Source organism: Pochonia chlamydosporia, chromosome 6 (genome assembly GCF_001653235.2).
Source record: "Pochonia chlamydosporia 170 chromosome 6, whole genome shotgun sequence".
Taxonomy (NCBI): Eukaryota; Fungi; Ascomycota; class Sordariomycetes; order Hypocreales; family Clavicipitaceae; genus Pochonia; species Pochonia chlamydosporia.
Window position 1 is genome coordinate 255,012 of NC_035795.1, and position 19,712 is coordinate 274,723.

The 19,712-nt window shown below is 48.3% G+C and overlaps 5 protein-coding genes across 5 annotated transcripts; 2 read left to right on the plus strand and 3 right to left on the minus strand.

Annotated features, from left to right (window-relative positions):
- Nucleotides 1-1,524: 1,524 nt before the first annotated feature.
- VFPPC_14639 (flavin-binding monooxygenase) lies at nt 1,525-3,054 on the minus strand (the record flags this gene model as incomplete). Its single annotated transcript, XM_018292407.1, has 2 exons — nt 1,525-2,825; nt 2,886-3,054. 2 exons carry the CDS (start codon nt 3,052-3,054, stop codon nt 1,525-1,527), a joined length of 1,470 nt encoding a protein of 489 aa, XP_018141241.1.
- A 1,669-nt stretch (nt 3,055-4,723) lies between these two features.
- VFPPC_09685 (secretory lipase) lies at nt 4,724-6,097 on the minus strand (the record flags this gene model as incomplete). Its single annotated transcript, XM_018288180.1, has 1 exon — nt 4,724-6,097. The coding sequence occupies one exon, from the start codon at nt 6,095-6,097 to the stop codon at nt 4,724-4,726; it is 1,374 nt and encodes a 457-aa protein (XP_018141240.1).
- Nucleotides 6,098-7,987: 1,890 nt separating this feature from the next.
- Nucleotides 7,988-10,127, minus strand: VFPPC_09686 (GMC oxidoreductase; the record flags this gene model as incomplete). The annotated part of the gene is made up of 4 exons (XM_018288181.1): nt 7,988-9,562; nt 9,620-9,871; nt 9,925-10,018; nt 10,069-10,127. 4 exons carry the CDS (start codon nt 10,125-10,127, stop codon nt 7,988-7,990), a joined length of 1,980 nt encoding a protein of 659 aa, XP_018141239.1.
- A 2,227-nt stretch (nt 10,128-12,354) lies between these two features.
- VFPPC_09687 (cytochrome b2) lies at nt 12,355-13,934 on the plus strand (the record flags this gene model as incomplete). Its single annotated transcript, XM_018288182.2, has 3 exons — nt 12,355-12,481; nt 12,553-13,713; nt 13,771-13,934. The coding sequence occupies 3 exons, from the start codon at nt 12,355-12,357 to the stop codon at nt 13,932-13,934; spliced, it is 1,452 nt and encodes a 483-aa protein (XP_018141238.2).
- A 1,172-nt stretch (nt 13,935-15,106) lies between these two features.
- VFPPC_09688 (3-phytase B) lies at nt 15,107-16,794 on the plus strand (the record flags this gene model as incomplete). The annotated part of the gene is made up of 5 exons (XM_022428669.1): nt 15,107-15,656; nt 15,727-15,954; nt 16,019-16,136; nt 16,195-16,299; nt 16,359-16,794. The coding sequence occupies 5 exons, from the start codon at nt 15,107-15,109 to the stop codon at nt 16,792-16,794; spliced, it is 1,437 nt and encodes a 478-aa protein (XP_022284241.1).
- Between the last annotated feature and the right edge of the window lie 2,918 nt (nt 16,795-19,712).

Sequence of the window (19,712 nt, forward strand, 5' to 3'; positions counted from 1 at the left end):
CAATTCTTGATTTCGCAAGGTTATACTACGGCTCGAACTAATTGCTGCGTATGTACCTAGTTGTTCTCTGAAAATACCAAGTATCACGCTATGCTGGGATGATTCAATCGCCATCTTGAAGGCAGTCAATTGCAGTCGGTGTGGATCGAATGCATCTGAGCGAGGATAAAGTATAGCTTATCGCCTTATGTAGTACAATACATAGAAATATGTTAAGTGTATACTGGAATGTTGACTGCATGTTTACGTCCGACATTGGTTAGAATGAAAGCGCCCAACCACCACCACACCAAACTGCACCACCCATGGATTGGCACAACATCAGATTTATTAGCCATGCGTACGGTATCCTTTTTAATATCCAATTCTCCTGTCGATCTCTACTTTAATTCGAAACCACTGCTGGAGATATGTGGGTGACGTCACGTGACGACCCTGACAGTTTGCTGTCGTGTCAACTCCGACGAAGGAGATGATGGTGTAGCCGAGACAATTCAAGCATTGAAGTCATTGAAGTCAATTAGCTCACCAAGAGTATGATCTCTCCCATTACAGTGGCGACTCTCCAGGCCACTGGGCTCTCAACGGCGTCCAACATATGTGCACAGTTCATCGATGGGTACCGTGGACAGGTGCGTATTTGGCAGCAAACACTCTGGCCATCTCGATGGTTGCCCAATGGGAGCATTGTCTGGATTCTGGAATGGGGTTCAAATGACTAACTACTGCATTACTACCTTCAAATAGCGTTCGTTCTCACTGGATTTGGTGCAATTGATACGATTCATATTGTTGACGCTATTGACCGCTCCCCCAAACTACCACTGGCAGCAGTTCCTCGAAAAGCAATTCCCAGCTTACACTTCGACTCAGCAGCCTCAATTCCAGTCAATTGAGTTGCAGCGCATTGAAGAGGGGAGTCAATTGGACACGTCGCAAACAGATCAATCACCTCATGGCTCCCAAACAAGATTCAGTTGGCGAAATACACTCACGAAATGGTTCATCGACTGCATGACGGTGGGAGCCATTTTGAACACGACTGCGTTTCTGGTCATCATGGGCGTATTGAAAGTGCACTCGCTTGCTAGTATATGGCAAAGTATTATTGATGTAAGTGAATTTGTGGTCGTCGAGCACGCAGCATTGCCTTTCTTGAGACTCCTCTCCAATGTGGATGCTAATCCTTTACAGGAAACAATTCCAATCATTGTAGCAGGGTACAGAATATGGCCAATAGCTTCAATCATCAGCTTTAGCGTGATACCCGTCTCGAAAAGGATTGTGTTCCTTAGTTTTGTTGGATTTATATGGGGCATTTACATGAGTCTGGTCGCGGCTCGAGTATAGCAGTCGGCTATTTATCTTCATTTTCATGACCAAGAAAGTACAAGGAGCATAGGACCCCGGTCGTGTTCAAATGGTGTATAATCTAGGTGTATCGCATGAATCTAAAATACAGTAAAGAAACTAGCATCCCCTCGCCCCTCAAGCCATCGGTTCATTAATGTTCGCATCAATCATCTATTTTGACCACTCCATGCCTCCGTTGATATCTCCCCACCATGCATTGGTAAGATCCTTCCAATAGTATGACCGTGGCATCCACTGAGGGTGAGTTCCGACCTTGGGGAACAGGTCCTTGCCCTTCTCCACGTACGTCGAGTTGAGGCTCATGAACGGAAGCTGCTGCATGCTGGCTTTCTCCTGGTCGCTCAGTCGAGGGATCATGACGTTGTATCCCTCCTTTGTGGTCTTGTTTAACATGCGGCAGACCAGCTGTGCGGTGGCATCTGCTCCCAAAGTCCAACTAGCATCGACGTAGCCGAGTGACACTGCCAGGTTGGGGATATTTTCGAGCATACATCCTTTCCATGAGTAGCTATCGGAGACATTAACGTGCTTGCCGTCGATGGAAGTTTCGATGCCACCGGCGATATGTAACTTGAGACCCGTGGCTGTAACAATGATATCCGGATGCAACTCCTGTCCAGACTTGAGCTTGATGGTTTTTGCCGTCACTTGGTCGATTACGCCGGTCTCAACACTAGCTTTACCCGTCTTTAGACATCGGAAGAAATCACCACCGGGGCATAGACACATGCGCTGTTCCCAGGGGTTGTACCGAGGCTTGAAATGAGGGTCCATATTAGTGCCTTTAGGAAGCTCACGAGAGGTTCGTCGCAGAATAAGGGCTCGGGCTAGGCGCGGGAACCATTTGCAAAAGGTGGTGAGGAGGAATGCAGAAAAGATCCATTTGAATCGCACGATACGCTTGGCCAATCTATCCGGGAGCATAAACCGCACGGTTCTATCGAAGGGGTCCTTTTCGGGAAGCGCCAGGATGTAAGTAGGTGATCGTTGGAGCATGGTTGTGTGGGCGGCCTTGTCGCACATGGATGGGAGTAGAGTCACAGCCGTAGCACCAGATCCAATAATGACGACGTTCTTGTTGGTGTAATCGAGGTCGGTGGGCCAAAACTGAGGGTGGATGACAGTACCGCCAAAGTTCTCGATTCCTGGAATTTGAGCTTTCAAGGGTTCGTTGTAGTTGTAGTACCCTGTTCCGAGGAGGATGAAGCGTGAGCGCAGCTTGACCTTGTCGGAGCCGTTGGCGATAATGTCCAGGTTCCAGGTGGACGAGTCTGACGACCAGTTCATCTTTTTAACGGCATGGTTGAACTTGATGTTCTTGTCGATTCCCTCCTCTGCGGCAGACTCCTTGAGATATTTGAGGATGAGAGTACCATGGGCAATGGGCTGCTTCTCTTCCCACGGTCGCCAAGGAAAGCCAAACGTGTAGAGATCGGAATCAGATCGGATACCTGAGAACATTTACAGTCAGCTTTGGGAGCTTCAACGTAGCTGATTCGGCGCTTCCTTACCAGGGTATTTGAACAGACTCCAGGTTCCGCCAATCTCATGTCGTGCATCGACAATGCAGTAACTTAACTCGGGGTTTCGTTCTTGCAATCTGTAGGCGAAATTGATGCCAGAGATGCCTGCGCCAACAATGACTACGTCATAATCGACGTCTTGTCTGCGGTGTGCCATTTTGCAGAGATGCCTTCCCAAATGTTGTGTTGGGTTCGTTCGCTGGGCTTAGATGCTGCGTTTGACCAAGTAGTCTGGGGAAGGCAATGAAAATTTACCTAACTCTCGAGTGGCTGTAGATGTGGAATCGGGAACGGAGCTGTCTCTTTCGTGGTGATCAAGATAGATGCGAAGCTGAAACCATGACTCAACTTGTACCGTTTCGTCAAATGACACTGTTGCAAAATGCCAATCCCTCCAGCGAAAGATCAAGAACAAAGTCCTGTCGCAAAATGGGACGGCCAATGACTTTATTTTAATCTCTTTGCCTACCAGAACGCGATCGGACAGAATTTATGGTCCCTGGACTCCGTAGGTATAAGCCTCGGTAACTGTAGCGTGCCACACTTCAGTAACACACTGATCTGAGACTTGCTCACAACCGGGCCTAGGACGGAACTTATCCATCAATGCGATTTGCTCATTTGCTAAGCCAGATTGAGGGTGGTTTGACTGGCGTCGTAACTTGTGGGTCAGATTTGGTGTGAGGTTTGCCACGAGGGGCGACTTCACAAGCTTCGAAACAAGCAGACAGAGGCAATGAGAGGACCCAATCGTTGGTCCGCTTCACGGTGTGTATCCGGCTCCAAATGGTCAGTTTTGACAATTTCTCTGGGGTTGTTGGGGCTAAACACGGCACCAGACGGCGTGAGACGGCGCTTGTGTTGGAGGCGCCGTCCGCCGGACCTTCAAGTGGCTCCATGGATCCGTTCCAAACGGACCCTCCGACTTTGGCCTGGAGGAGTGGTCTGTCGCGGAAGGCTGTTCGGCATGAGAATTGGATGCACATGTGTGCACGCGTTGCCGCATGGTTGATAAGAGTGTATCACACATGTGCTTCTTAAGTGTGCTGGCAGGGTATACCCGGGCCGCAGTTATTTTACGCCAAATCCACGGTGAAGCTATGTTGTAGTTATTTTCTTATCTGGATTTATTCCCGAAGAGCGCTTCATGATGGCATCGTCTAGGTAAGTGCGCCAATAGTGAGTTTGGTGAGGCCTATGATCGACGCAGTTTACCCTAACGACTTTTGATGGAGATTATTTCCGTCGAGCGTGTATTACACCTTGTGAGGGGAGGATGACAAACTACATTCATGTGACGAATGATTGAGGTGGTAATTAGGTTGAGTGAGTGAGCTGCCGTCACCCTCGCGATGATCATGATGGCACAACGTAAGAGTCCACGCATGTTACCGCGTCAGCATCACATGAAGATCTGGATCGTGGAATGGGGTCAGTTAATGTCAGTCATTCGTCATTGCTGTGTTACTAACGACTTTTATAGTATAATTGTCGAGGGCTTGTAGAAGTGAACATGTTAGTATGTGTGGCTTGTCAGTACCGCCAGTCAATGCAGCGTCGGAGAGCAGTTCCAACAAGACTCGGCAAGTTGATGTATTCACCAGAGGATGCGACGTCGTCCAAATGAAGCCCAGCCCAGAGTAAGATTAGCCATGGGGTTTCGAGACTCGTTCTTACAAAATATACTGAATTTTAGCCTACGATATGTACTCAGACCTATAGCAGCGTAAACTAAGAAGACAAAGGCAGGCATATACAGCAAGCCCGTCCAACCATGTAAGATGACTGGCCGAGTGTTTCCCAACCCGTCTCACCCCAACCTTGAATTACCCAAATATAGGTCCCACCGGCTTCCCCAATAAGTCCAATAACGCATCCAGAAGAAACTTTGGCAGAACCTTCAAAGCATCAAGATCTAGCAGTGCAGAAAACACAGTGCTCGTAGAGCAAGTCTTCTGGTGATCTTTGCCATTCATCCTCTTTATCAACCAAGACAGCGCTTTTGGGGCTCCAATAATGGCCATCTGCTCATGATTGGCGTTTTGATCACGGAGGTATTGAATGGTTGTGCCGCCCTTGCAGTAAAATTGAACCAGGTTATCTGTCTCCGCAACTGGGCTGACCTCATCCTTGATGGCCTTGTACACAAACATGGGAATTTTGGGAACACGCTGACCAAGGCCGTTCTCGGTGATAATTTTGATAGCAGTTGGGTTGGTATAGACAAGATTACGATCATCAAACATGCCGATGATATCTTTGTTGGCAAAGTCGTTGCTGTTGGCTCCCAGACACTGATTCTCGGCTTTGTAGAACTCGTCCTTGTATTGCGGCAGGATGTGCTGTCTCACGATGGCGTCCAGCTCAGGATACTGGTGAGCAAGGCCAAGAACTCCCGCGGGAATGAGTCCAGCGTTGCCCTTTCCATTGATCTCTGTCACAACCGTGGTAATGTTGGGCACGACGCCTCCAACTGCGGCGCCGGCAATCACAAGCTCTGGCGCATATGATGGCTGCAATTCGGCTGCCCACATGGAAGCGACGCTTCCACCAGAGTATCCCCACATGGCAATAGTTGGATTCTTGCTGATGCCCGTAATTGAACCCGAGTTCTTCGCTGCCCGGATTCCATCCAAGGTGGCGTGACCGGCAAGGGCATTGGCAAGAAAGGCGGCCTTTGGACCTAAAAAGTCGGGAGCAATGACAACCCAACCTTGTTCTAGAGCTGCCTCTATCAACAGCAACTCAGCTTGTGTAGTTGACGTCCCATTCTGTGGCCCAGTGTCATGTTCCAATTGGAATGCGTAAGACGGAGCACAATCTTGGTCGGCGGCATCCTCTGCTACCTGATACGACAGGACTTTGGTGAAGTCTGCGTTATGGGGAACGAGAACTGTGAGCACTGTTGCGGTTGCCTGGTTAAGACTATCTGTAGTTCGATACAGAAGCTGATAGCTCGCACGAAGATCTATGGGATCGACTGCGAATGCCGCAATAGGGTTTGGCGGTGGGCGATGTCGAATGATGGCACCCGGGGCATACGACTCCAAGTTGGGAGGAGGTAGATAGAACTTGTCCACGCTGGGCAACGGGGGAGTTGCTCTCTCATCAACGACAGCACGAATAACCGGACTGGCATTGAGAGTGACTGCGAAGGCCGCCAGCCATAAAGTGAACAGCTGAGCTAGAGTGGAAGCCATCTTGTTGTCTGAAGCAGCAGAGTTGGCTCAGACATCAAGAGGACACGGCGAGGGAGGCAAGGGAGCTTCATACACTTATAACCATAACATTTGATCAAGCCTGTTTCACTTTCACTGCGCACTTCTTCCCAAGATGCACGGAATTCGGCCGCTGCAAACTCCCTTGCATCCTCACAAGCACGTTACATTGTAGCTCGGCTGGTCGCTCGGCAGGCACCGCCTTGCATAGTCGAGTGAAGCTTCAATTTTACTCGTCACAATCTCGTACGGACAGCCTTCAAGTGTGATAGTTCCGGTCACGGCGCAGCGTTAAACCGAGCAAATTGATAGACTGTTCAGCCAATTACACATGTGCGAAAGCAGGCTGAATGCATCGGTGGTGCGTCAAAACTTGCAAAATGTTCCCGAGACAGTATACACGGCATCGGTGATCCGGCGCGCCTCAAAGAAGAAAAAGCAACTCCATGTAGCTTCTGGTCAGGCGGACGATGCGGACGTAGCACACCAGAGAAAATAGGCAACTCGCTTAACCACTGCAACCCTTTCCCATGGGCAAACGCGATCCCAGTAGGTTTGTCGATCACCGATGACAGATGGATTGGGAGAGAGACCGAGGCAGGGATGGTAGTCTTTCTAACCTAATGGGAGCGAATGTACGTGGCATAGTGCATTTTCGCGGACTTCTCATGGCATAGTAACCAAAAGAGGTTGGGCAAACTCAGTTGTGACGAGGATTTAGTTGCTTGTTCCCCCGCACACATGCATGCATGCATGTTGTTGCCGGCGACACAGCTTGGTGCATTTGATGGAGCTGATGAAGGCTTTGCATGGAGACGGCGAATGACGGTGAGTGTATTTGTCAGGGCGTTTTCACGCAAGTCACAAATGTCTTGAGGCAGGAAGGTGGCGGTAGTCCATCATGTTGTGTTACCCATAGCATCCTGACTGAAGTGTGATTGTTTCACTTGATAGGACTCGGCATTGCTAGCAGTAGCTTGTAGCATAGAAGCAGCGTGAACCTACCGGCATCTGTACTATTCCAAATCCCATTTTGTTTGCCATCTGATAACCCGGTTTTTGAAGAAACTAGATCCAGTTCTTGCTCGGATTAACAAGGGTGGACTTGAGGGCCCGTCTTCGTCTGAATAGTCAAGTTCCTGGTGATCACTAATTGGTCCAAGTGGAGAGTCTTCAGCCTACAGAGGAGTCATGTCAGTCTACGCATGGTCGATATGCGAGCAAGTAAGTACTAGTGATACGGTGTGAACACCTTTGGGGAGAACAGTGGCATACGAACTCAAAGACTAAAGGTTCACTGGTCTGCATATTCCCTTCCTTTGTGGCCAACCTTGTAGTGCATGAATGCATCCTGACCAAAGTGGAAGGCAAAAGATAGTCGTAGTTTGTAATCACATTTAGTCTGCTCACGGAGCCGCCATTTCACAAAGGAATGTGCTTGTAAGATGTTTCTTTGGTCAATGGACTTCCTTGGAGTTACTCAATAGAGGACGAGTTGCAAATAGGTTTGGAAGGCAAAACGAGTAGCAGAAATAACTTCAGGAACTATCGATAGCCAAAGCTGTAGGATCGTATTATAGTTTAGTGGCACTTAGATAACGGTCTAATGTTTCCCAATAAGAGAAATAGCACAACAGGCTGCCTTTGTTTTATGCGTTCACGTATCCCGCAACAAACTATTGCTAACATATTTTATCCCATCACCCAAATAGGGATGTAATCTGAGAATACCATTCCGTGTCGTATTTGTCTCTTAAAGGCTTTTAAGTATTCCCTACACCTGAACCAAGTATCAAAGGCAGGAAACAATGATAGCCGCCCATCATTTGAAACAGACACCCATCAGGATAGCCCACCACTTCTGGATCATGACTAGTAACCACCAGCCGATAGAATAACATCAGCAGCCTTCTCGCTAATCATGTACACGGACACAACTATAAATAGACCAGGAATCTTTGGAAAAGCCGATGCATCCACCACACGCAGTCCATCGACTCCTCGAACGCGAAACTTCGAATCCAATACCGCCATTGGGTCCCCATCGGCGCCAATGGGACAAGAGCAAGACGCATGATGACCCCAAGCCTCGTTTCTCACCCATTCCTTTATCTGATTTCTCGAAGTTACATTTGGCCCGGGCCAGATTTCTTTGAATCCACCATTTCCATTCACCGCGGAAGTGTTCTTGAACATGGCCCGTGAAAACAGCACGCCTTCGACCATGGCATCAAGATCTAGCTTATCCGCTCCGTTGGTAGTTGTTCCTTCGTCGAAGTAGCGAAACTTGATAACAGGAGTATCTTGCGGGTTCTTGCTGCGGAGTGTTATGGTCCCTGCCCGGTTTCTTGTATGACCCTTCAAGATTACCCAGGTAAATTGCTTCTTTGTCTTTACTGCCTCCGAAGAGTATGTGGGATAGTAGCCTTTGAACGGAAGGGGAGCGCCGCCAATCATAAGATCTACCGAGTCGGTGGAGTTCGCAGACCTAGATTTCTTGGTCATGGTAATTGCCAATCCATTGTTCGCATACGGTCCATTGTTCGTCCCATTTCCCGTCAACCACTGCTCGAAGCATGGGTCGTTGCCATTTCCAAAAGTACATCTATTCCAGATTGCGAAATCTTGGGTCGTTTCTCCAATGACTCCAACTTCGTATCGATCTTGAAGATTGGTACCGACGCCAGGCAAATCAGCTAACAGGGGAATGCCCAGAGCAGCAAGCTCTTTCTTCGGCCCAATACCACTGAGCTTCAAGATCTGAGGCGTGTTAAAGGTCCCAGCCGAGATGATAACTTCTTTCGACGCATTAACACTGCCAGGGGTGCCGGCATTGCTTGAACTCCATCGTGGATCAGCTGAATAAAGGCTCTTGCCGTCTAAGAAATCCACGCCAACAGCTTTTGGTTTACGGCCTTTACCCTTGCTGAATCGCACTTTTGTGACCAAAGTGTTTAACCGTATGTCCAATTGATACATCTTCGTACCGTTAGGATAAGCAGCGTTGGCTACACTAAGAACAAAGTCCCTCGGGCCATTGCGCTTGGCATTTGTGACGGCGTTCGGATATTCGTATAGAGCCTGGCGTTGGTCTCTCCCGGGATCATCGGCGTTGATATCTGGATTAATAACAGCTTCAAGTTGCTGAACGGTGGATATCACCTTCTTCAACCCGGCACCGAAGGCGTTGGCAGCTGAAGTAATTAGACTGAGCAATTGGATGTCTCCAGCGATCATGGGAAGGCTGGGGAGGGTCGTCCCAAACCACCCCTGTGTTCCATGCCCCTTAAGCGATGGGGGATTATAATGGATATTTTCCAGCTTCTCAAAGTATTTTCTCATGTTATCCGACCGCCATGAAGGATCTCTTGTGATCGAAGCAACGTAATCCCAGTCGCTGTTGAAGGGATAGATCGAAATCAAGGCATTGTGCTGTCCACAGCCGCCCTACGTAGGAATGTCGCTAGTATTTATAGTTTGACCTGACAGTTTGAGCAAACTTACCAGTGTACCGGCTCTTGGATACCAAATGCCTAGCTTAGAAGATCCTGCTGGAGGATCGGGTCCCACCCAAGGGGTACCATCCGGAGTCTTCCATACAAACTTCTTATCCTGCAGTTGCTGTGTCTTGTTTTCCCAATGGTCCACGTAATAGTTCCACTGCATATCAGGAAACTCGGATGACGCATAGTTGTAAGCTGGTACTTGCTCATAGTACGTGTCACCCTGGTCATCACCGGCTTCGATAAGCAGTACCTGGACAAAGTTAGCATTGAGTTCAATGAACTCCAGTCTCCATGTCACATTACCTTTCGTCCTGCCAGTGCCAGTCTGGCAGCTAAGGGTCCACCACCCGGACCGGAGCCTACAACTATATACTCATAATCTTGGCTTGCATAGACGCTGCATAATGATAGTTAGATGAGGTTACGTATAGCATGGAGAAAACCTACAACGGTGTATAAAGTATTCCAGCTAGAAACAGCAGCAATGTGATAATTTTGCACGCCATTGTAAATAGTTGACAGCAAATGAGTTGTCAGAATGTTTAAGGAGAAGTCCGCAGACCAGGTCGCCGATTGCCAAGGAAAGCTTGAGGAAGGACAGCTATATAGGCAAAACATAACGAGTCCAGACGATTATATGTGATATAATTAACTAATAGAGATCTCGCCCTTGGTGCTCCATGATGTTTATCTTGTCCCAGAATGCAGATACGAGTAATCACGAGCGAGCCTAGACTTTTCCATTGTTCAGCTTACATCGATATTCACATCGAAGGCACTGCAGCCATCCAATTAACCGCCAATTGAGAACAGTGTCGTGTACCGGGTCATCACCGGGAGAGATAACGCGTCACTGTGATGCCTCAAGACGGGGATTCAGGACAAAAAGTGGCAGTTCAGCTCAAGGAAACATGGTCAGATCGGTGTGTCTTTTGTCCATGAGATAAACGAGAACCTCACGTTCGCAGTGGTGACTGCAGGTTCTGTCAGCTCGTAGCCGAACTACGAGGCTTACAATAACAGCCGTCCCAAATTCCTCATCCCGATGGAGAGTGAATACGGAGTTACCAATACCTTCACCTTATATCCAACAAAGAACTCATATCAGATGCAAAGGCTCGCATACGATGTATCATTGTTGCGACTTCCGCTATAGTCCAGCCAAGATACGAAGCTATAGTGGAAGTAAATGACGAAAAGTTCGACTCAAAAGCTACTGTGGTGACTTCCACGTGGGATAACCATTGTTGTTTACACAGCACCATGGTTTCTAGTCTCAACCCGGGGGAGCTATGTAGTGACGGGAAAGGACCTCATTCGTGGGACATAATGCGTAATGGTAGCTGACAGATTGTGGCTTGCAGGATTGGTCAGTCTTGACTGCCACGTTGTCAGCACGTTGAAATGAAGGCACCATGTTATGACGCACTGCAAGCCCGAGTTAAGCGATTCCATTTCGGGCTACGATTTAAGGGAGACGGGTTGAGAGGCAATCGTGGGATTAAGCGAAGCTGGTGCTTGGAAACCAAATGTGCCTTAGCCACAAGCATGTCAACTGCTCGACCGGAACGACCCACGTGACGTTTTGTCTATATTTTCTGGAGTGGAATTAAAAAGATGTGCTTTTTCTCAGAATCAAACCCAGTCATGGAGCATTAAGTGCCTAGAACCAGGTCAAGATAGACGGCCAGAGTGATGTATGTGACCTCGCCAGTTAGTACCCTAGACGTTGGTGCCGTTACCAGAAACCGGGTTCTGAAATGAATCCCCGTAAATACAACCTGGAGCACAATACATTCAGAGAAGGGGGATCTAAACAGCGTTATGAAACTGGCTTGAGATTTAAACAGCTAGCAGTGTAGAAGAGGTTGGATGAACAATGGCGAGGAACGATTCCTACTTGCTGACAGAGTAGACTATGACGTGCTCCAAGTGTCGACGGCAGAAAGAGACGCCAAAATGGAAAACTGCCTTCCAACAGGCAAGAACCATGATGATGATCCAAACTGATCAATCCCTAGGGCGGCGCAATGAGCTGTTAACTACTTTTTGCGTAACCCATCAACCGCCGCTGAGACCAAAACAGCTCACATTGTACTTTTGTACACACTTTCACAGGTCTTCTTCCCTACTCGTGTGTAAGCCACTCTCGGATGACCCGCCAAGGCAGAGGTTAGACCAGCCGGAAATAACGTTCCCATGGTTTACGGAGTACCGAAATGTTTCTCAGCCATCTAAATGCCAAGAATGTCTCACCATGTCCATCTCCAACATGGCCAGGGACGAGTTCCAGTATGTTGCCCATCTCTACCTTGTGGGGTGTTTTATTGGTTCGGGTTAACAAAATTGGAATTGGACGAGACTGTTCGCGCTTATTTAACCCGGAGAGTCTTGTTGATGATGTGATGATTCCATCCGGTTCAATATTCGGAATTCCCGCCCCCGATTTCGCTCCATCTTTACCCCGCAGCTCTCAATATGATTTTCAGCCTGGTTTTAATCTCGGCTCTCCAATTCCCACACGATAGATGGAGACAATTTCATGGTCGGTGTGAATGCCGCTTTCTCACCCTTGGCACTCCAGTCGGAAAGGCTCCGCTCGCAAAGGTCCATGCAGTCAGTCATGGGGCAATTTGAAAGTGGCCGAGATGCATTATAAACACCTCGTCTTCCATTGGATTGTCCGAACCCTCACCACGTCATGCAACTGAGGCACCTTCCGAGGCCGACAAAATGACGAGAAAAGTGCCTGTGTCCGAAGTACTGCAACATTCCAAGGCAGATGATACCTGGATAGTGGTCGATGGGAATGTGTATGACATGACGGACTTTGCGCCGTCTCATCCAGGTGGCCCAGAGAGTGAGTTGATCTCACCACCAAACGCTCATGTGCGACAAAAGTGATGTTGACGACATCTAACACTAATCTAGTCATACATCAATACTCTGGCAAAGATGCCTCTGTACCGTATAATGAAGTTCACGCGCCCTCACTAATAAAAGCGTCACTCGACCCAAAGCATCACATCGGCATTCTTGATGTCTCTACAATCACGGAATCATGGGCTGCAGCAAACACATCCACAGTTAAACCGAAGCAAACCTTATCGAAGCCTCCGCTAGAAGACCTCATCAACATATACGACTTTGAGAACGCAGCTCGCCAATCATTCACCAGCAAAGCATGGGCTTACATTAACGGCGCGTCCAACGATAACATCACAAGAGATATTAATGTCGACACCCTGAAGAAAATCTGGCTTCGACCTGCCGTGATGAAAAACGTCAGACAAGTCACCACAAAAACGAAACTGTTCAGGTGCAATCTCGAAGCCCCCTTTTTCGTATGCCCAACGGGAGCAGTCCGAACCGCAGGAGAAGAAGGAGAACTGGCGCTTGCGCGAGGCGCTGGTCCATCCGGCATCATCCATTGCATTTCCACACCCGCTTCGTACCCTCACGACGAAATCTTAGATGTCACTCCCGAGCACGCCTTCTTCCAGCTCTATGTGGACAAGGATCGCGAAAAGTCTGCAAAGTTACTCGCCCACATTAGCAGCAACAACAAGGTCAAGGCCATCTTTGTTACGGTTGACCTACCAGTAGTGTCGAAGCGAGAGGATGATGAACGAGTCAAACCCGAAAACATGGTGGAGAAGAAGGTGACCCAGGGCAAAGACCAGAAAGGCGCGGGGCTTGCAAGGCAATCGGGTTCGTTTATTGATCCAGCGGTGACATGGGACGATATAACCTGGGTTAGGAAGCATACTCACCTCCCTATTGTTATCAAGGGCATCCAGAGGTGGGAAGATGCCCAGACAGCACTGAGACTTGGTTGTCAAGGAATAGTTGTGAGCAACCACGGCGGCCGAGCAGCGGACACTGCTCAGCCCTCCATCATCACCTTGCTTGAGCTACACAGGAACTGTCCTGAGGTGTTCGACTCCATGGAGGTTCTCATAGACGGTGGTTTCCGGCGGGGATCCGACATTGTAAAGGCAATTTGTCTTGGCGCCTCGGCAGTCGGAATGGGACGGCCATTCTTCTATGCCGTCAACTACGGCACGGCTGGAGTCGAACACGCAATCGAAAGTAAGTCCCAGTTTACCAACTCAAGTACATGCATGTCACTAGCTAACTTGGGTATAGTATTGCGAGACGAAATAGAGACGGCTATGCGTCTGTGCGGAATGACCAATTTGATGGAGGATGCGGGCCCCGAGTTCCTCAATACGGCTCCTGTAGATCATCTTGTATGCCATGGCCGCCATCCGTACGTCAGACGAGGCTTGAAACCGAAATCACGACTTTAGTTGTTGTTGTTCCCTTCTGCATTGATAGCCGGAGAAATGGCCATGTCTCAGTTAGATAGTGACAGCGTGCTATTATAGGACCTTTCTGCAACGGAATAGATAAACATCTGTATTTCTGTCCCATTTAGTAATATTTGCTGTAAATGTCTTTAGCAGTGAAGGAAGATGCTGACTTTAATGCACAAGAGTGGAAGGCTGTGCACTGTAGCAAAACGTCAGTCTCAGCAGCAACCTAAGCACCGCAACATGGCAGAGTGAAACATATATTCAGCGTTAAACTTTCGAGTGTTCCTATTGAAAGTAATTAATTCCGCGAAATAAGAGGTAAGACATTCCTACCGGCGACCAACACAAAGTCAGAGGGCTAGTAAAGGGTGCCAACGACAGCCTCTTGACAGTCTTTTAACAATTAAGCATAAGTAAAAACTACACTCAATTGCTAAGCAGTTTCATAGGAACAATCTGGTATAAAGATTTAAGTACAGATAATCGCACTACAACTCATTTTGGGCAGAATCAAAAGCCACTTCCACTCCTCGGCCACCGGAGCCGACGCCGTTCATCATCTCTTGTCAGCAAGCTCCAGCTCATTAATATGCGCCCGAGTTCCGTAAAAGCGAATATCGGACCTACTACTTACGAAGAGCATCAATGGTTTACCTAGCTAGCATTCTCTTTAATTTAGGCGGAATATTAGTTCGGATGTTGTTCAACCCCGCGGAGTACCGTCGCTAAATTGGCGCCAACAACGGCTGACTGGTTCCTCCAATGCTGAGTTAAACGACTGATGAAGATCACTTCTCTATTCCCTCTGACACTTCCCCGCACTTTGGTTCTGGGGATGTTAGTGCAAGTGATCACTACGGCAAGCTTTGCCGGATGGCAATTTCGTGACGGTGCCAGAAGAGTATCATGACGCCGTGGTTATCCAAGATAGGCAACTGTGCACGCGACTTCTGGACAGTCGGGCCGCAGGTATTATGACGACACCTTGTGGATATTGTTGGCATTGGTTCAAGTTTGCTATGGACAATGCAAGGGTTTTAGTGTGTCGAGACTGGCGCAGGAACATTCTGCTCAGATGTACTAAAGAAACCAATATCCTCGTCCTAAACTCCGGTTAGGGCTGTCACTTCAGAGCCTGACCAAGTCCGAGCGACGTTGAATCGAATATGAAGGTTACGAGTGCCATCACCCCTTTCTGGGGAACGGCTTTTGCTCTAAGCAACAGTCCTCAAAATGCCGGAAGGTATACATTCGCCGCACCGTACGACCAGTCGTTCCTGGAAGGCTACTCCGTCATTAAACATATCGGAGGTTGTGGCCCATACTCCAACAGGCAATCTTATGGCATTGGCCGCGATCCCCCAGATAGCTGCGCCGTTGACCAGGTTATCATGATTCGGCGTCATGGCGAGCGATATCCCCAAGCCGTTGATGGTGCCAAGATGAAGCGAGGCTTGACGAAGCTTCAAGATTCTAACATCACTGATTGGCGAGGAGACTTGCGATTTCTCCCTGACTGGGAGTTCTATGTCACGGACGAAGGTCTTTATGAGCTAGAAACAGACACTGGCCCATACAGTGGTCTGCTTACAACGTACAAGCATGGATCCGAGTATCGGACGAGATATGGCCACCTGTGGGATCAATCGAAGAATACGACCGTTCCGATGTGGACAGCCGAGTTTGAAAGAGTTGTCCAGACTGCTAGAAAGTTTGGTATGTACATGTACATGCTGTCAGCCCGTACATCCTATCAGGCACCCATTCGTCGCTAACAAATACACAGGCGAAGGTTTTTTTGGTTGGAACTATACAAACACAGTGGCCCTCAACATGATACCCGAAACTACAGCCATGGGTGCAAACAGTCTTACACCACGATGTCCCGCTGACAACCGATCTGCCTGCAGTAGTCTCACGTACTACATGCCACAGTTTGATGTCGCCGCCTCCAGATTGAACAAGCAAAATCCGGGGCTTCATTTAAACTCCTCGGACGTATATGGACTTATGCGTAAGTTTCACGTCACCATCGGGTTCCGTGTATACGTATGTGGGTTCCATTCTAATGAAAGCAGTGATGTCGGCCTATGAACTTAACGTGCGAGGCTTTTCGGAATGGACAAACGTGTTCACACTCGATGAATGGCTCAGCTTTGGCTACACACAAGACCTACAGTTCTACTACTGCGCTGGGTAAGTGTTGTCTCGTATGATAAATTACACTACGGAAGAATAGTTTTAACTTGTGAAGGCCGGGAAATCCATATATGAAGGCCGTTGGGGGCGTATACATGAATGCCTCACTGGCACTTATGAAGCAAGGACCAAGAAAATCTGGCAGCCTCATCTTTAACTTGTACGCCTCTCTCTGTACAACTTTGTTTCCACAATGTACTAACTACGGCCTCTCTAAAGCTCCCATGATACCAACATCACACCTATTCTTGCCGCACTTGGCATAGGCACCCCGGATAAGCATCTGCCAAAGGACCGGCCCCCATTCCCTAACACCTACGCCACGGGCAACCTGATGCCGATGGGCGGCCATTTAACGTTTGAGAGATTGTCTTGCAACGCGACCGCCACTTCAAAGGAGGACTCATTCGTTCGAGTGGTACTGAACGAGGCGGTGGTGCCGTTCAATGATTGCCAGGATGGACCAGGCTATTCTTGTTCCCTTGCAAACTACACCAAGCTGGTGGACAACATGCTGGACGACTACGTTGAGACTTGCAAGGTGAATGCTAGTATGCCCCATTATTTGGACTTTTGGTGGAATTACAATACCACCACTGAGTTCACCACTCAGCATGAGAAATATATCCCGTATCAGGGGTCTGGCGTGGTTTAGTGTCACAGGGAAGCCTGGCATACTGCTTTATCAGTATGCGAGTTGAGTTGTCTGAAGAGGAACAGAGACTGTTTCATAGCTGAGAGGGCTGCTAGTGGCGCCTGGCCAAAATCGAGTATTGCTTTAAAAAGAACGTCCACGGCAATATCTTGCCTTCATCATCATCTTTCACCAATTCAGCGTTGCTCTAGAACCTATCGAGGCCCTTTCTAATCTGTAATCACCCAATATGTGAGAGCCGAGAGTTTAAACAGCTGGAACAAGAACGACGTACATGGAGCCTTAGCTCAAGTCCTCGATTACAGATAGTAACACAAGGTCCCAAACCGGAAACAATTACAGCCAAGTTGCAGGCACCTCAATGGCGCGGGTCCTTCTCACCCTTTCTACATCCTTGCCAAAATATCGCGCTGACCGGAAACTGTTGAACCTGTCAGCAACTACAGTTTCCACGCCGTGAGAGTGCCACCGACCTCCAATACAAGTTTGCTTTGACAACGTTTTTGATTCCGTCAATATACCTGCGTAGTTCTCGGTCGATTGGCTTGCTCCACCGTGGTAGATGATTTTCCATCAGATCCCACCTGTCGTAGCAATCCTGTAAAAGGAGCCCGACAGTGTCGAATGCCTGCTGGGTTGACGCTCCGTGTAGTTCACAAATTCCCACCATGTTATGTTTTACCCCGTCCGCCTGAGTGGTATGAGTAAGGATGCCACAAGTAAGATGGCGCAATGCGTACCTTTTCCTTTCGATACGATATAATATCATTTGATCTATTCCCAGGGTCAATGACACCCAGATGGGGAGATGGGTCACTTACATTGAAACCATATCAATTCCGAGCACTTCTAGCTCTTGTACGACCGGGTGCTTGAACACAAAGTCCGGTAACTTGATGCGATGCGCATATTCGACCAGATGATATAATGGAGAAACTCCAGCAGACATCCGGCGAGTTAGGATTATTTCTTCCAGTGTCGGCGTTCTGTTGTCGAATTCGTCGTCGACGTGGCTAATTGCGCCATCACAATAAGCATGCATTGTGCTGGCAAATCTCGCTTGAACTCCTTCGGTCTGTCAACATGAAGTTCAGGATGAGCAGCGAATTCACTCCGGGTTTACCTTGCGAGCATGCCTAGTTCCGGTATTTAGCATGCGGTGAGTCACTTGGGAAGACATTACCATACCTTGGACATACGGAAGACGACAGTATCGTGCGCTTGAACAAGCTTCAGTTTTCTTGCTGTACTAGGACGCCTCAACATAGTCTCCATGAGACTGTCCATTACACGGCGGGCAGCCTCAGGCTGATCTTTGAGCTCCCCAAAGTCGAACACTCATCACGAAGTCAGTACACAAGGAAGATGGCGACCAACGTGTTACTCACTATCATCGTAAGGAAACACCTGACACACCCTGTTAGCAAAGGGTCATCAAGAGCACAAGGAGAGACCAACCCAGTTGCCCCAGTCGCACAAGGTACGGAATTCGTCGTATGGAGCATTCGGTGCCGCTATGGAGCAAAAGTATGAAAAGTCGCATTTCGCCACCTTCATCTCCATCTCCGGAGAGAAACAACAGAATCTGTCATGCGTTAGCTTGAATAGTAGCAAGGCACCAAACAACCAACTTGGTCAGCCACGCTTCCGACTCCAACTTGGCCTTATTATAGAAGCGATTGGTATTTGGTTCATCCTGAAGAAATGTCTGGAACATGTCCGGGATGAAAACAGTTGTGTTTTCTTGTTTTTGCGTGAGAACCAGATCCGCGATAACCGGCGAGATGAACATCTTGACGCGTCTGCAGATGATGCAAACTACAATCAAGGGACAAGTTTACGACCAACGGAGCACAAAACTAGTTTCAGTCGATGCGGTATTTGTAAAACAGTTTAAATTTAGCTAGAATTCACGGTGGAATCAAATCAAGCAAACACAATCATTACCCTGGGCCACCATGGGTCCAGCTGCTCTGATGTTTCCATTTCATTTCAATAGCTATGACGCACGAATCACAGCTAACTCGTGACTCAATGAAGAGAACCCATGAATTCCCATTACCAAATGGTGGGGGCCATGAACCTGACAAGTTGGACACCACCATCAGAATCTTGAGCTTTCAAAGTTGAAACTGATGTTACACCGTCAGGCCAACGACGCCCAACGGCGGTTACACTACATGTCATGCGAGTTGGACGGTGGGCTCAAGTAGATGCATTAAGCCTTACTGTTGGTTGATGTTACAAGGGCCATTAGCAACAAAGACAACCAAAGGGACAAAGAAACTCTGTTGCCTTGGAAGGATGGTAAGATTGAAATAAACCATCCCGTCCTGAATCCTAATGTTCAGTGTTTTTCACAACCATTCACAGTAACTCGTCTCCAATCTTTCTCTCCAGATGAATGTAATGTCCAATCAGCCAGAATTATGAGTAGCTGTTCTCGGGGCGCAATCCAGTGATTGCAAACATTGCAACTCAGACCCAAGAGTGGATCTCTGGTGGATGTTGTGAATATTGGCAAGTAATGTAGGAGTATGCAGCGTAGACAAAGAAACAAGCAGCACCAACATCACGTATTTACTCCTGTTTCGGTGTGATTTATTACCAGTTGCCCACCAATACACGGGAGACTTCGAACGGCAGTGTCCTGGAGTCATCATTAGTACGTACGACAGACGAATGCGAGGCTGATGATGCTCGGGGCACCGAGACTGACACTACGTCTTGCATACACCATGCGTCACAGCCATGGTCGCGTAGATGTGGGCGACCCAAAGGGGACAATGACCACCGTTGCCAAGGCTCACTTGCTTCTCGGCAGTTGTAGCCTCGTTTTCATAGACTATTAACTTAGAACAACATGAACCTTGAATGTGACCAGTGTCTCTGTTGTCACTGTGTGAAAAGTGATGACG